Here is a 16,290-nt window from a genome sequence, read left to right on the forward strand (position 1 = left end):
ATGTACTGGAGTGTCACTTCTTATAGGCCATCTCAGAGAATAAAGCTAGGAAATATATTTCTATACACTTCTCTACACTCACATCTCTATCCCTATATCTCTCCATCTGTGTATATATACCTAAAAAATCCCGAGATCAGGGACTTCCCTGGTGGTTCAGGGGTTTAAACTCCACACTTGCACTGCAGGGGGCTTGACTTTGATCCTTGATTGGGGAACTAAGATCCTACCTGCCTTGAGTTGTGACCAGAAAGAAAAAAAATCATGAGTTCATAGTGATGCTTCCAATTCCAATCTAACATCACAACATTCAAAATTGGAAGGAGCACAAAATTCTGTATTTCCTGACTTGTTACTTTTTTCTCCAAGCAATACTTGCTCAAGACTTAAAGTAATTTCAGAACTGCTAACCCAGATTCTTATAGGAAAAATAATCACTAACCAGAGCAGAGTTTTTGTGAATGGATTTCCCCCACTCTTTTTAAATTGAGGTAGAATTCACATACTATAAAATTAACCATTTTAAAATGTGTGTAGACTTCTTTTTGTTTGTTGTCTTATACTATGTTGTCAAAAGGCTTACTTTCCAAGTTACCCAGGTTAGTTTCTCTGTGTAGTTATTTTATTCTTTTTTTTTTTTCAATACAGTTGTGTCCATTTGTTATTCTTTGTATTTCATTTTAGTTCAACCCACATCCTGGCTGATCTTGGTTCTTTATTTGTGGATTGTGTGAGGTATTCTCATGATTCTAAAAAAAAGGTACACTCAGAGAAGTTTCACTCCCTCTCCATTCCTTTGGCTCACTCCTATTCCTCTCTTCTTTCCACTCCATTGACATCCATTCCCTGTAGGGAACCAATCTCATTAGCTTCTGGTTTATTCTTTATATAGCTGCACACCCACAGACTTGTGTGTGTGTGTGTGTGTATATATATCTTTTTTTGCATCACAGGTGAGCAGACACATAAATGTTTTCTTGTATCTTTTTTCTTACATGAAAAGTAGCATTCTATAAACATACCTCAGTGTTTTTTTTCTCACTTCATAGTATAACTTGCAAATCACTCCATATCAGTTCCTAGAGATCTTCTTTATTCATTTGTAGAGCTGCATAGCTCTCCTTTGTGTGAATGTGTGCTGCAGCGTATTCAATCACTCTCCCATGGCATTGAAATTGTTTTCAATATTTGCAATTATGAACAATGCTGCAATCAATAGCTTTGAGGCACTGAGTTTTGTGAGAGGGGCTGGCACAAGATCTGAAGGCAGATGACTCAGCTTCCAGAACTGCCACTCTGTCTGTGGGGCCACACTGCCTCCATAGGTAGCTCAGGGCTGAGATGATGCCCTGATCACCCTAGTGGGCTGGGGCTTCTCCCTCTCCTTGACTGCTTCTACGATGAGCTCCAACAGGTGGGCCCCTGGTCGCTCAGTTCCCCTTTGCTGGCCTATTCCTCTAAGTTGCCTTCTTGGAGGGTCATTATATCTGCACATTTGGGGCCCCCTGCCTGGGTGTTAACCCTCCCTCACAACCCACAGTCACAACAACTTTTAAACAATGACACAAAGTTGTTGCAGACAGACCAGAGTATACTTGTGTGCATGTGAGCTCAGCTGTGCCAATATTTGTGGACAACAGGCCTGAAGTGGGCAGAAAAGCCATATCACCATGCATAGACAGTGAGCCAGGAGCTTTCAATGGGCCAAGAGGGTACTAGAATTTCCTGAGCGTGGATGGACTTCCCAAGGCCCCCCAAATTACCTGCTTGAGGAGGATTCCCTCCTGAGCCTGGTGGAGGGCCAGTCTGGGGATGCGAGCGTATTGGCTTCCCAGCTGCCTTTCAAGATCAACCCAGAGTCTGGAGAGCGGAAGGGAAGAAAAATGGCCCCATCACACTGTCTGGCAGCCTGCAGCACCCTCATGATTCCTCTGGTCTGAGCAGAGCCTTGGGACAGAGGTCAAGATCCCTCCCAAGAGGCTACAGCACTCACTTCAGCTGTGTGAGGAGCCCTTTCTGCCAGGAAACCCTCTGCCCTTTCCTAAAGAAAGGCCATCAGATACAGAATGCCCACATGTGCCAGGCCCTTGAGAAACGATCAGTCATTTAAATGGGATAATAACCCTATGAAGGTAAATCTTTTCCTCACCATTTTATGGATGAGGAAAGTGAGACTTAGGTTAAGCAACTTGCCCAAGGTTACCGAGTAACCAGCAGAGTCGTGATTTGAAACCGGGTCTGTCTGATTCCAGGGCTCTACTTTTTTCCAAAATGGACACAAATCCCACAAAGTATTTATTTGAACTCTAGAGGAAACATTCAGGCTCCTGCAATTGCTTATCAGCAGAAGTCAGACGCTACACGGGAGGACCCGGAAAGTGGGAGACCTGAAAATTGTTGCCTTGAGCAAATTTCTGAACCAGTTTCCTTGTTTGAAAAGTAGGACTTGCCCACAGGGCTGTGGGGATGCCGACCTGACAACCGCAGCCAATGGAGTCTGTTCTCCTAGGTCAGTTCCTTTGCCATGATAAGGCTTCCCTGGTGGCTCAGACAGTAAAGAGTCTGCCTGCAGTGCAGGAGACCCAGCTTCAATCCCTGGGTCCGGAAGATCCCCTGGAGGAGGAAATGGCAACCCGCTCCAGGATTCTTGCCTGGAGAATCGCATGGATGGAGGAGCCCGGGGGGCTATAGGCCATGGGTACTCGACTGAGCGTCTACCACTCACTCACTTTGCCATGATGGTTAGTAAATATTTTATATCACCTCTGGTTCCACAGATACTCCTTTTGGTTGTGGAAGTCAAGTGAGACCCCAGTAAATCCCAAGAACCCACCACACAGAGGTTAATCAGCATTCTCCGGCAGTCAGAGCTGGCTGCGTGGGCATGCAACATGGAGTTACACAGGACCCACGCTTAGTTTAATGCTCTGCTGACACCATCTTGCATTTCTCAATGACAGGAGGCCCCATGTTTCCATTTTGCACTGGGCCCCACAAATTATGTAGCTGGTTCTGCAGGCAAAAAGACAGTGGCTGATGAAACCCAGAAAAATACTCTATTGTCTCCAATCAGATTCCACTACAATGATTTTATTCTGACTGAAGTCTCTAGAGTGTTGACTCACTTGTCTCCTGGCTGTTGAGAGGAAAGAACTGTTCTTGAGGAAGTGGCTATATCCTGTATATGTCCAGCATGCTGTCTTTGTCTGTTCTGGCTGCTATAACAATACCACAGACTGGGTGGTTTATAACCAATAATTATTTCTCACAGTTCCGGTGGTTGGGAAGTCCAAGATCATGGTGCTAGCAGATTTGATGTCTGCTGAGAACAAGCTTCTTGGTTCACAGCCAGGACCGGATCTTCCTGCTGTGTCCCTACAAGGCAGGCGTGATGGAGCTCTCTAGGGTCTTATTTATAAGGGCACTCACCCCATTCATGAAGGCTCTACCCTCATGACCTATTAATAGTTAACTCCCCAAAACTCTACTCCCAAATACCATCACATTGGGAGTTAAGATCTCAACCTATGAATTTTGGAGGGGGACACAAATAATCAGTTTAGAGCACATGGTGTATGAAAAACACCAGGGTTGAAAAACAGTCATTATTCTTAGCAAGAACATTTTCTGAGCACTTGCTCTGTGCTCAGCCTGGTGCTGGTTGTGACAGGGAACGCAGAGCTCTGTGCCACTGCCACCTTCAAGGAGTGCCCAGCTGGATGGGAAGGAGGGGCATATATCTCTCTGGAATACCCTTGGGATTAGCCTCATATAGGCACAGACTGGGGGTTCAGGGGTACAGAGGAGGGATTCAGAAAGGGCTTGATGGGGACTGGGCTGTCAGGAAAAGCTTAGGGTCCAGGTAGGACTCAGGTCTAGTTAAGATGCCTGGGGTTTAGTAAGTGGAGGAACAGAACGGTCCAAGCCTCAGACCTGGATATGGACACATAATAACTCCCTCCTGGTGGGTCTGGCTTTTGAATCCATCAGAATAGACTGGAGTTGGGGAGTATTGCAAGTTGGGTTCTCTGCAAGCAGACATTAAGATGAGTTCAAGATAAGTGTTTGTCTCCTGTGGCTGCTATAACAATTATTCCAAAGTGGGTGGCTTAAAACAATAGAAATGTATCCTCTGAGAGTTCTGAAAACCAGAAGTTTAAGATCAGTTTCACTGGCTAAAAAAGCAAGGTGTTGGGAAATCACCCTCCAGACCAAGCCAGGAAGCAACTGTCTCAAAAATTCTCAGGCAGCCCAAACCTGCCCTTCCAGAAACTTGTCTCAGCATCCTCATTGTCATGGTTGCCCCAGAGGTAGTCAAAAGGGAGACCCCCAACTGCATTGCAGTGTACAACAAAATATGATTTTCCTTGGCTCATCTTTAAATGTCAACAAAGGGACCAAAGTTGGGCAGGACAGAGGTTGAAGGGGACTTCCCAGGTGGCGCTAGTGGTAAAGGACCTGCCTGCCAATGCAGAAGACTAAGAGGCTTGGGTTTGATTCCTGGGTTGGGAAGATCCCCTGGAGAAGGAAATGGCAACCCACTCCGGCATTCTTGCCTGGAGAATCCCATGGACGGAGGAGTCTGGTGGGATACAGCCCATAGGCTTGCAAAGAGTCGGACACGACAGAAGCAACTTAGCATCCACACACAAGGCTGAAAGGGAAGGCAAGAGGAACATGGACTGGTCGCTGGAGTTCTGAAACTATCCTGGCAAGTCACTCTGCCTCCCTGGGCCGTCACTCTGCCTCCCTGGGCCTCAGTTTCCACATCTGCTGCATGAAGCCTATTACGCCAGGCATTTTATCTTAAAGGTGGTGACTCAGAGGTAGAAAAGTGAAAGTGAAGTCGCTCAGTCATGCTTGACTCTTTGTGACCCCATGGACTGTAGCCTGTCAGGGTCGTCTGTCCATGGGATTCTCCAGGCAAGAATACTGGAGTGGGTTGCTATGCCCTTCTCCAGGGGATCTTCCCAACCCAGGGATCGAACCTGGGTCTCCCACATTGCGGGCGGGCGCTTTATCATCTGAGCCACCAGGGAAGCCCAAAAGAGGAGGCCAACTGAGAGGTCTCTGAAGGTAGAGGGCAGGCAGGGTGACTGGGGAAAAGTCCAAGGAACCCCCATTAATGTTTGCAGCCTGGGCAAAAGGATACATGGAAACCCACATACCATGTGCTAATCATTTGAAAGGTATAAAACATGCAAACTGTTGAATAAAATATATTCTGTTGGCTGACCTTGAAAAAGTTTTTTTAGAATGACCCATAAGGCCAAGTTTGAATGAAAATTCTCAGACTCCTTAGAGTCCTGCCCTAGAGGAAGTTATGTAGAGAGACCTGGCCCTGGTCCTCGGCTATGGCTACGAAGAATGTTCTACTCACAGACCTCCTGCTCTAGGGAGCTCAACTGGCTAAGTGCCCTGCACTGTGCTTTGAAATCCATCTTTGTGGCTGGGCTAAGGCCACGCTTCCCAAGGGCTGTTCCCTGCAGCAGGAATATAAGAGCGGTCCATCCTTGCTTGGGAAGTTTCTCTGATGACTGGCTTTAGCTCAAGGACACCCTGACAGCCCTGCTGAATCTTATTTTGGTTGAGCAGAGGGGAGTCTGGGATGCTCTCATCTGATCTTCTTGCCTTCACTCAGGGGAGGGGGCGTCAGCCTTCCAGCCTGGCCTTATGATTCTCCCCATGGTCTTTGGCTCCTCCCTCCTTTCCTCCCACACAGCCATCTTCCTCAATACAGTCTTTGCCCACTTAATCCTGTCTTGACATCTGGTTCTCAGAGGATGTGGACAAACATGTTGGCCCCCAGCCCAGCACTCTTCTCTTCTTACCCCTGCCTCCTTCCCACGCCATTAAGTGCCTCCTGTCTCTGTGTCCCCTCGGCCTTCAGTCTCCTCACCCCCTGGCAGTATGGAGAGTGTTCCAGGAGGGCTAGCACCGGGGCCAAGTCTTTCCTCCATGTCACTCTTTTGACCTCCATGGCTATGTCTCATTTACCCTGTCTGGGCATGCATGCTTCTGGAACATTCTTTGTAACTGACTGGGTTGGGAGGAGGAAGTGTGTGTCCTGGGCCCTTCACATCTCTGGCATTTTTCACTAACTCAAGAGTCTTGTGGAGAAGAGAGAAAATTGAGGCTCAAAGAGGCTGAGTGAGTGTCCATACCCAGGTCTTCCAATGCCCAACCCTGGGCTCTTCCATGATGTCCCAGCTAGGGGTAGAGGGGACAGGTGGCATGGCTACCCTCTGGCCCAACTGTCCTCTGGTGGTTGGCATCTTCCTCTGTCTCTGGGACACCAAAGTGCCTTTCTCCTAATGGCTAGAAGGGAGCAGCTTCTTTCAACCATGCAGTGAGCCGAGTGGGCAGTGGAAGTTCCAAGGATGTGGGTCGGCAAGGCTCCAGCCCCTCAGAACTTATCATTATACTTGCAGTCTGGGTAGCGGTAGGCGAATCTGGGGTCACAGGTTCTCAGGGGTCTCAAGATGTCCTTCAGCCGGCTGGCAGCCCCAAGGACCTCCGGGTCTGGTCGGGTTCCGTCTGCGCAGCGAGTGAGCTCGGCGTCAATCTCCTCCTGCACTGGGGACGGGAACTTGGCCTGGAGAAGCAGGGGCAACACCCGGCTGCACACCAGCACCAGGTTCTGCTTCTCAGGGATGGTGTCACAGGAGGGCAGCTCAGTCTGGCAGCCAGAGACCAGGCAGCTGAAGATGTCTTTATTGTCTCCTGCGCCGGAGGCTGCTTGGCTGCCTACACAAGAGATGGAAGATGTTATATACCTTACAGCCCCTGTTCCCTGTGGGGAGGTGCCTCTAATGAGAATTGCTGGGCAAAGTGGTTCAGCCTCCTAGTATCTCCAGTCCCCAGGAGATTTAGGGTTCAGGGACACGACAGGCCCTGTTGAGAACCCTGGGGTGGGGGGGGGCGGGGAGCTCCTTTTGCTAAAATAAGATGAGCTGGCCAGGGAAATGCACTTCTCCATACCAGAACTTGGCCTTCTAATTATAAGACTCTTGGAAGACTTTTGAGAGTTCTTTGGACTGCAAGAAAATCGAACCAGTCCATCCTAAAGGAAATTGGTCCTGAGTATTCACTGGAAGGACTGATGCTGAAGCTGAAACTCCAATACTTTGGCCACCTGATGCGAAGAGCTGACTCATTTGAAAAGACCCTGATGCTGGGAAAGATTGAAGGCGGGAGGAGAAGGGGACTACAGAGGATTAGATGGTTGGATGGCATCATGGACTCAGTGGACATGAATTTGGGCAAGCTCTGGGAGATGGTGAAGGACAGGGAAGCCTGGTGTGCTGCAGTCCCTGGGGATGCAAAGAGTTGGACATGACTGAGTGACTGAACAACAGTTGTAAGGCAGACATACATGCTGTGATTCTCCCATGATTACTACTGAATTCGGGAACACTGAGGAGATTCCTCAGACTGGTTCCATTTTCTCTTTTTAAACACAAAGTTGGGAGAAAGAACAGGTAATCCAGAATATGCCTTCAACTGACTGGAGTGGGACTGACATTCAGTGAGTCACATCTCTGAATATTCTGGAATCACCCTCATTTCTTTTCATTTGATTCTTCTTAATAAAGGCAAATCAGGAAAGGAGTAAGTGTGGCTTAATTGGTCTATCTTTGTAAGCCTTCTCATATAAATAAAATCAGAAGTTTGAGATTAAAATCCTCTGTCCTACCACAGGGCTCAGAATATCTGGTCACCATTAAGAACTGGAGTGTTCAAAAGGTTCTAGAACCCTGGCTGAACCTGTGCACATCATGAGAAACACAATTCACTTATACACCTCTGTTAGTGCCATGCTTTTCAATTTGAGGACTTTTTGCAACCTTATGGACTGCAGCCCACCAGGCTCCTCTGTCCATGGGATTCTCCAGGCAAGAATACTGGAGTGGGTTGCCATGCACTTCTCCAGAGGATATTTCCTACCCAAGGATCAAACCCAGGTCTCCTGCATGGCAGGCAGATTCTTTACCATCTGAGCCACCATGGAAGCTCTTACACAAACAAAGGGTCCCAAATGGATTGTGAAATGTACCAGTGAATCTGCCAGATTGTTCAGATAAAGGCTAAATGCATTGATGGGAAAGGCTCTGAAGGGGAGCTGGATGTGGGGTGGGGGGTTCTCCATGTGTGAGGAGGGGCTGAGCAGGTCCCCGCACCACACAGACACATTGGGCAATGGCAGTGCCCACAGAGGGTGCCGCTGGGGCCATACCTCCATGATCACCATGCTAATCTTCCTCTCCTGCAGTAACAAGGTCAAGTTCAACTCTGCTTTGGCACTGGAGCAGAGACTTAAAAGGGGAAAGGGACCCTTCCTCTTCCCAAACCTGGGCTGCTCTCAATATGACACACTGGTCAAGCCCAGTGATGTGATACCCCAACTCCACCGCCCATCACCCCCCCCAACTCCTGTCACCCCGACTTTCCCTCTGACAGCTGCTCAGCCAGATCCATGCTGGGTACCTTCCTGCCTGTCGATCACGCCCAGTGCACTGGCATCCCGGATGAACAGATGCCCGTTGTTGAAGATGCCAAACATGCCTGCATCCACGTGGGTGAAGTAGAAGAAGTAGTTCAAATCATTGCTCCTCAGAGATTCCAGGACACCCAGGAGCTGGTAGGCTAGGTCGGCCGCCTGGTCTGGTGGTGCACCATAGAATTCCTGCAGCGGACTGGTGCTGGTACTGACCAGAAATCTACCACAGGAGCCCAAGTACTTGGGAAGCGGCCAACCCTCAGCACCCGGGAAGATCTGCCAAGCCAAGAGGAGGAAAGATGAGAGGATTAGAGAGAAAAAACTCCTGGAGGCAGCTCTCTCCCTTTCTCTCTCCCTCTCCTTCTCCTCCCTCCTCTCTGTTCTCTCTCACCAAGAGCACACAGAAAAATCAGCCTTACATAGGTACCTACTGTCTCAAGACATCAGCAAAGCATCTCTTAACCTTGTTTATACCTCTTGGAACATGGCAATTCCTTGCTCCCCCACCACCCCCGACCAGTTATTATTCTATTCTTGATGGAAGGATTCATAAAATAAAGTTCTTATTTCCATACGATGGATTATATGTCAACATAGTTGCCCCAAGCGAGGTAAGAGAGTGCTGATGCACTTGCCATGATTTTAGAGGGCATTCAGGCGTCAGGGGGCTTCCCCAGTGGCTCAGTGGTAAAGAACCCATCTTCAATGTAGGAGACACAGGATACGTGGATTTGATCCCTGGGTCAGGAAGATCCCCTGGAGAAGGAAATGGCAACCCACTCCAGTATTCTTGCCTGGAGAATCCCATGGACAGAGGAGCCTGGTGGGCTACAGTCCATGAGGGTCACAAAAGAGTTGGACACGACTGAGTTCGCATGCATGCACTCAGGCATCAGGGGAATGTGTTTATTTTCAGAGTTGTATATTTGAAAAAATACGACTCTCATTTCAGATTTCACAGATATGTCTGCTTAGGAAGAGGCTATGGAGGGGAAAAGGGTCAACTTAAGACAGATTTAAAGAAAAATATCTTAAAAAATAACAGTACAGTTAGTAAGTTCTGGGATAGGGCAAAAATTATGAAGATGACCCTTGGGTAAAAAGTTCTGGGAACCACTGCACTGGCCCTTGGCGAATCTGCCTGGCTAGGATAATTACATATTCACAGAGACTCCACAACTGACTGGAATGTTCTGACAGCCTAACACTGGTCCAGGGAAGCACAGAGCTCCAGCCAATTCCGTCTCCTTGTAAGGGCTCCAGGAGTATGAGATTAACATACACACTAGTGTATATATAAAATAGATACCCAACAAGGACTTGCTGTATAGCACAGGGAATGCTACTCAATATTTTGTAATAAGATATAAAGGAAAAGGATCTGAAAAAGAAATACGTGTGTGTGTGTGTGTGTGTGCTCAGCCGTGCATGTGTGCATGTGTGTGTGCACTCAGTCATGTCTGACTCTTTGCAACGCCATAGTCCTTCAGGCTCCTCTTTCCATGGGATTCTCCAGGCAAGAATACTGGAGTGGGCTGCCATTTCCTCCTCCAGGGGCCTTCCCGACCCAGGGATCAAACCTGCATGACTTGCATCTCCTGTATTGGCAGGTGGATTATCTACCACTGTGACACCTGCCCATATATATATATACGTAACTGAATCTCTTTGCCATATATTTGAAGCTAACACAACATTATAAATTAACTATATCTCAATAAGGGAAAAAAAAGGAGGAGAGAATCCTGGCTTGTCTTTTTTTTTTTTCTGACTATTTATTGAGGCAGCTATATCTAGAATGGTGTTTCTTTATGGGAGAAATGACAGAAACTATAAGTACTTGGCACTTTTCCTCTTATTTTCCTTCTTTAAAAAAACAAAGTCATCCTCCTTCCTGATGATGTTCTGTGGCCTCCTGCCACTTTAGCCCACTTGCCACGTTGTGAAACCTTTTCTTCTCTGTCTACCAGGACCCCTCCCACTGCGTGCCACAGAGGAGGGTCCCTGGTCCCCTGGCAATGTCTAAATGTGTGGCCACGGAGTCATCCCTGTGTTGCAGGCTTTCAGGAGCTAGAGCTGGAAGTAGTCAGATCATCCACCTCAGCCACCAACAGTAGGACAACGAGAGAAGAAGACCTCTGAGGGTGCAGGAACCAGCAATTCCTTCTTCTCCTCTAGGATTTGAAATGCCAACATTACCAGGCGGCTTTTAGCAGAACGGGCATGGACTCTGACATCAGACAGCTCTGGGTTTGGGTTTTATTACTGACACTGGCTAAGGTACTGTGAGCAAGTCACTTCACTGCTCTGAGCTCCACTTACCTCATCTGAAAGAGGGGACAATAATAATATCCCTGTGGGGTTTGTCCTGAGCATTAAATGAGATCATGATGTACAATATTCAACACAATGCTGAGAAATGAGTTGTTATTATGTACTTACCCATCACCCTTTGGCCAATAATATATAACTACTATATCATATATAAAAAGAATATATAATTATCTTATGTAATATCTCATAGTTATAATAACATATATATTATATATAATATTAGTATATTTAATATATACTATATAATTTATATAGAATAAATAATTATATTAGTATATTATATACTACTATATACTATATAATAGTATATATTATACTATATTAGTATAACCAGGATAAAATATATTATAATTATAACACAAATCATTATAATATAATATAACAATTAATTATAAGTATTAATATTAACACAATACTATAAATAATTAAAATATAGTAATATAATATCGATCATATTATCAATATAATATATAATTGTTATAATCATCAACATCACTATATATATAATAAATAATTATACTTGATAACAATACTAATCATTATTAATTGTTATGGTGCTCCTTCTTCCTCCACGCCCTCCTCTCCCTGTCCCTTCTCCCTCTCTTCTTCCTTCCCTTCTGTTTCCCCTCCCTCTCCTCCGCTCCCGCTGCCTCTTCTTCTTCTTCCTTTTTCTTTTCCTCCTCTCCTCTCTCTTCCTCCCTCCTTAATCTGCTACTCCCTCCCATTTCCTAGTTTCCTCTGTGCCCACTGAGTAAGTGTCCTGACTCTTGGGATCGGGGAGAAATGGGTGTCCTATAGATGTTGACTTGTTAAGAACTGTCTCTATCACTGGACCGAAAGCTGCATGAAGGCAGGGCCAGCACACCTGCCTTGTTGACCAGTGTTCTAGAGCATCCTTACCTATTTGACCATTCCCTTTTTGATGGAGGTTTAGGTTACTTCCATCCTTTCATCTTTTCCAAGCACAGCTGCATAGCACACCTCTGACTGGGTCATCCTTTGGTTTTTCCTCACCTTCCGAGCTTGCTCATACCTTTCTAATCTTTAAGACACCTGGTCAAAATTGCCCTCCTCCACAAAGCCCTTCAGGGCTTTCTCTGGCCATGAAATGTCCACTCCTAGCTGTGCCCCCTCCTCCCCAGCTCCCACACTTCTTTCCTCTAAAACAACAACGCATTTTTACTGAGTGCCACAGAGGTTCTATTATAACATGGACTGGTGGCCCCAAGGTATCCAGTGATGGGAGAGAAAGCTCAACCCAGGTCCTACCCCCTCAGAGCCTGATGTGAATCCCCTCCCTGGACAGGCTTTCCAGGGCAGGGTGACTGCATACCTGTAGAAGGACAGGATGCGTGTTGACAGCTAGCGTGTAGAGTAGACGCAGCTTGTCCCGGTCCGTGAAGTGGTCCATGAAGATGCTGCCAGCGTCAGCCACCTCTGCATAGCGCCGGACCACGCGATCCAGGAGTCGCTGTGATGGGCAGCGCAAGAGAGGGCTGGACAGGCCCTTCAGTGGGGCAGGAGAGATCCGGGGAGGAGGAAAAGGTGCTGAGTGCTTGTGGGGGGCTGGCAGGACTGGGTATGGGCAGGCTCTGCTGTGGGGGAGATCTCTGGGTTGCAGGGGTGAAGTGGGCCTTGGGGCAGAATACCCCTAGAAGGTGGAGTGAGAGGGGCCTGAGTGGGGTACATGGGTGAGAGCTGGCATTGAAGAGAAGGGACTGAGAGATCCTGGGGTCACATAGGAGGGTGCTAGGCAGGCAGTACATCCCTAGCAAACTCCTAGTAAGAGTTTCGGAGCCTCTGTGTCTCCACACACATTTTGCAACTCAGAAATTGGAAGTTTGCAGGTTAGTGTTGGAAGGGTTGGATTCAGGATTTGAACCTGTTATGAACTGCATGTTTGCCCCTCTCTTGCATCTCATTCATGTGTTGAAACCCTAATCCATAATGTGATGGTATTAGGAGGTGAGGCCTTTGAGAGGTAACCAGGTCATGAGGGTGGGGCCCTCATGAATGGGATTAGTGACCTTACAAGAAGAGGCCTGAGAGAACTTGCTCCCTCTCTCTGTTCTCCAGCACCCCGAGGAGACCATGAGGAGATGGCTGTCTGCAAACTAGGAAGAGAGATTTCACCAGGAATCAATTGGCTAGCACCTTGAGTTTGGATTTCCCAGCCTCTAGAACTGTGAGAAATACAATTTTGTTTTTAGCTCACCTAGTCTATGGTCTTCTCTTACAACACCCCAAGCTAGGACAGAACCCAATCTGATAGACGCTAACATCCAGGCCTTTTCCCCTGTGGTAGGCCTTGCCCCTCCCTCAACCTGATAAGCTACCCAGGTGGAGACCATAGAAGAAGATTTGAAGCTATGAGACAATCTCTTTGCTTCTGATAATCTTTTCCTACACAGCCTGAAATTCTGCCATTAAAGATAGTCATTGTTGGGGCAGGGGTGGTGGTTAGGGTTGTGTGTGCATGTGTGTGCTAAGTCGCTTTCAGTCGTGTCCGACTCTGTGTGACCCTATGGACTGTAACCCACCAGGCTCCTCTGTCCATGGGATTCTCCAGGCAAGAATACTGGAGTGGGTTGCCATGCCTTCCTCCAGGGAATCTTTCCAATCCAGGGATTGAACCTGTGTCTCTTATGGGTTCTGCATTGGCAGGCGGGTTCTTTACCACTGAGCCATCTGAGAAGCCTGGTGGTTAGGGTTAGAGGTAAGTAATTTCTTCTTCTCTTTTCCAAGAGCTGATTCATAAATAAAAAGTACCTCTGGGAGAGGTATTGGCCATAAAACAATGATAATAGTAGGTAATAATTATTGAGTGCTTACTATACAACAGGAGCTGTTCTAAGACCCTCACAGGTAGAGTGTTCTTTCATTTCCTTCTTACAAGAACCTAATAAGGTAGGTACTACTACTGCTCCCATTTTGTGGATGGCAATACTGAGATTTAGAGAGATTAAGTGACTTTCCTCAGGTCACACATACCTAGTATTTGTACTAAGACAGACAGTACACCAGGTGAGAGGTAGGTAGGTGGAGCCAGGTAGGACCTGCATCGTTATCTTCACTGGGGTTGTAACTCTGTATTTGAGTAAGCTCAGAGCACTCATTCATTCATTCACCTACCAATGTTTGCAGAGAATCCACCAAAGACCAGGCTGTATTCTAGGCACTGCAGATGTAAGGGGGACCACAGCAGACACTGCCCTTCCAGGCCTGTCAACCCCAGTTGACAGTTGTTAGTTGCTCAGTCATGTCCTACTCTCTGTGACCCCCATGGACTGTAGCCCACCAGGCTCCTCTGTGCATGGAATTCTCCGGGCAGCAATACTGGAGTGGGTTGCCATTTCTTTCTCCAGGGGATCTTCTTGACTCAGGGATTGAACCCAGGTCTCCTGCATTGCAGGCAGATTATTTACCATCTGAGCCACCAAGTAGGGGAGACTGTCAAATGCCCAGGTGCAGGGAGTGCTAATGACCAGCCTGAGGTCAGGGAGCTGTGGGAACCCATGGATGCAGGGCCACACTAAAGCTTTTGGAAGTGTTGGTACAAAATCCTTTGTTTTCATGGGCCCCTTTCTCCATAAAAAAATGCTTAAAATGATATTTTACAACTGCATTGGTATAAAGATAAATACATTAATATTATACATTCAAACATGTTCTTAGACCAAAAAGATTATTTTTCTTCTGATTTTGAAAGAAATCAAAACATTTTTGTGGGCCCCTCAAAGGCTTCTTGGAAGACAGTGAAGTCTGAGTGGAGGCCTGAAGCAAGCGTAGAGTGAGCCTGCAAAGGGTGGAGGAGGGTATCTGTACCGAAGGAATAAGATGCACAAAAACCTTAGTGATGCTATGACAGCATGGAATAAAGATTCCATTCTTGGAATTTCTAAGAAATTTCTTTCACACTTTAAAAACTTTATTTATTTAAAGAAATTCATTTTTTTTATAATTTATTTTTTTTAATTGAAAGATAATTGGTTTATAACATTGGGTTGATTTCTGCCATACAGCAACACAAATTAGCTATAGGTATATGGAGAGAATAGCATGGAAGTATATACAGTAACATATATAAAATAGATAGCCAGTGGAAATTTGCTGTATGAGTCAGGGAACTCAAACTGGGGCTCTATAACAACCTAGAGGGGTGGGAAAGGGTGGGAGGTGGAGGAAAGAAATTCATTAGCCTTTAAAAGCATTACCAAGAGAGAAAGAAAAACAGAAAATATTTGGAGCAGAAGCCAAGCCCCTTAGTAGTGTTTGGTGGGAAGGTGGGATTTTGGGTTCTCTGAAATTGAATGTTATTATTTTTATAAATGAAAAGGAAAAGACAAAACAGTTAAAGTTCCCCCAAAGCCCGTGACTGTTCTATTACCCACACTCCACTGACAAAAAAAGAGCACCAGGAAAGAGCAGAAGACCAGAGAAACCAAGAGTGGAGCCAGGTCCTGGATGGGGGTGATTTCCCCTGTGCAGAACACTCATGGAGTCACAAAGAGGAAAAGGCTCATTTTTGCCAGAAAAAGAGTAGGAAGGAATATGAGGGGGAAAGGGGATAAATGAGGAATTTTAATGCATAGGGGAAGGGGGGTGATGGATTGTACAATAAATAGAAACTTTTGAGAAAGGCCCTTAAAGGGAGTGGGCGTATTTTTCCTAACTCCTTTTTCCTTTCCAGACTGTGGAAGTGATGTCTGGTGCTTGTGCAGCCATCTTGGACCAGGGCATGCTAAGGGTTGTGGAGCATCAAAATGAAAGTAGGCTGGATGCCTGACAATCACAGAGCCATTATATCTGCCCTGGACAGCTATGTATCCATTTCTTTTATGTAAAATAGATGTATATTTCGATCTTGTTTAAGCCATTGTTACTTGGATTTTTCTCACATGTAGCTGAACGTAATCCTAAATACCAGAGAAGAAAAGAATGGAGGTAGCAAGATCGGTTAAGAATGTGCAGTGGTCCAGTTGTGTGATGAGAGAATGAAAAGATTTGCAGGTATTTGTAGGTAGTAGAATCCACAACTCTTGGTGATTGGCTGAGTGGGAGAGGGAGGCCAAAGAAAAGGGAGGTGTCAGAGTTAGTAGTCAACATGGGGGTGGACGCCAGAGGTATTGTTTGTGGAGATGATTTTAGAACATGTTCACAGACTCTTAGACATGCCTCCCATCCAGGTGGAGTCTGGTTCTCCTCCTGGAGTATGGACTGGCTTTGGTGACTCACTTCCAGTGACTGGAAAGTTTATGGGAGTGATGCTATATGGTTTCTGAGCCTTGACCATAAAAGGAGATACAACTTCTACTTGGCTCTCTCTTGTACCCAACCACCATGCTGTACAGAAACCCAGGCTACTTGGAGAAAAAGCAAGATCCTTAGCCCTCATTCAGCTGAGTACCTAGTTGACAGCCAGCCCAACTTGCCAGACAAGCGACTGAGCCGTGTTG

General features: G+C 46.5%; 1 protein-coding gene across 2 annotated transcripts in view; it reads right to left on the reverse strand.

The window, feature by feature from the left end:
• Positions 1-1,076: 1,076 nt before the first annotated feature.
• Positions 1,077-16,290, reverse strand: part of DIPK2B (divergent protein kinase domain 2B) — a 42,916-nt gene continuing 27,702 nt past the window's right edge. The window contains exons 3-5 of one of the 2 annotated variants that reach the window (XM_070289943.1): positions 12,168-12,341; positions 8,488-8,776; positions 1,077-6,747 (exon numbers count right to left, since the gene is read on the reverse strand). In XM_070289943.1, coding sequence (XP_070146044.1) covers positions 6,407-6,747; positions 8,488-8,776; positions 12,168-12,341 — 804 coding nt within the window. In that variant the 3' untranslated portion in view covers positions 1,077-6,406. The remainder of the gene's footprint in view (positions 6,748-8,487; positions 8,777-12,167; positions 12,342-16,290) is intronic. The other variant, XM_070289944.1, reaches the window with a different exon arrangement.

The sequence above is a fragment of the Ovis canadensis genome, chromosome X (genome assembly GCF_042477335.2).
Source record: "Ovis canadensis isolate MfBH-ARS-UI-01 breed Bighorn chromosome X, ARS-UI_OviCan_v2, whole genome shotgun sequence".
Classification (NCBI taxonomy): Eukaryota; Metazoa; Chordata; class Mammalia; order Artiodactyla; family Bovidae; genus Ovis; species Ovis canadensis.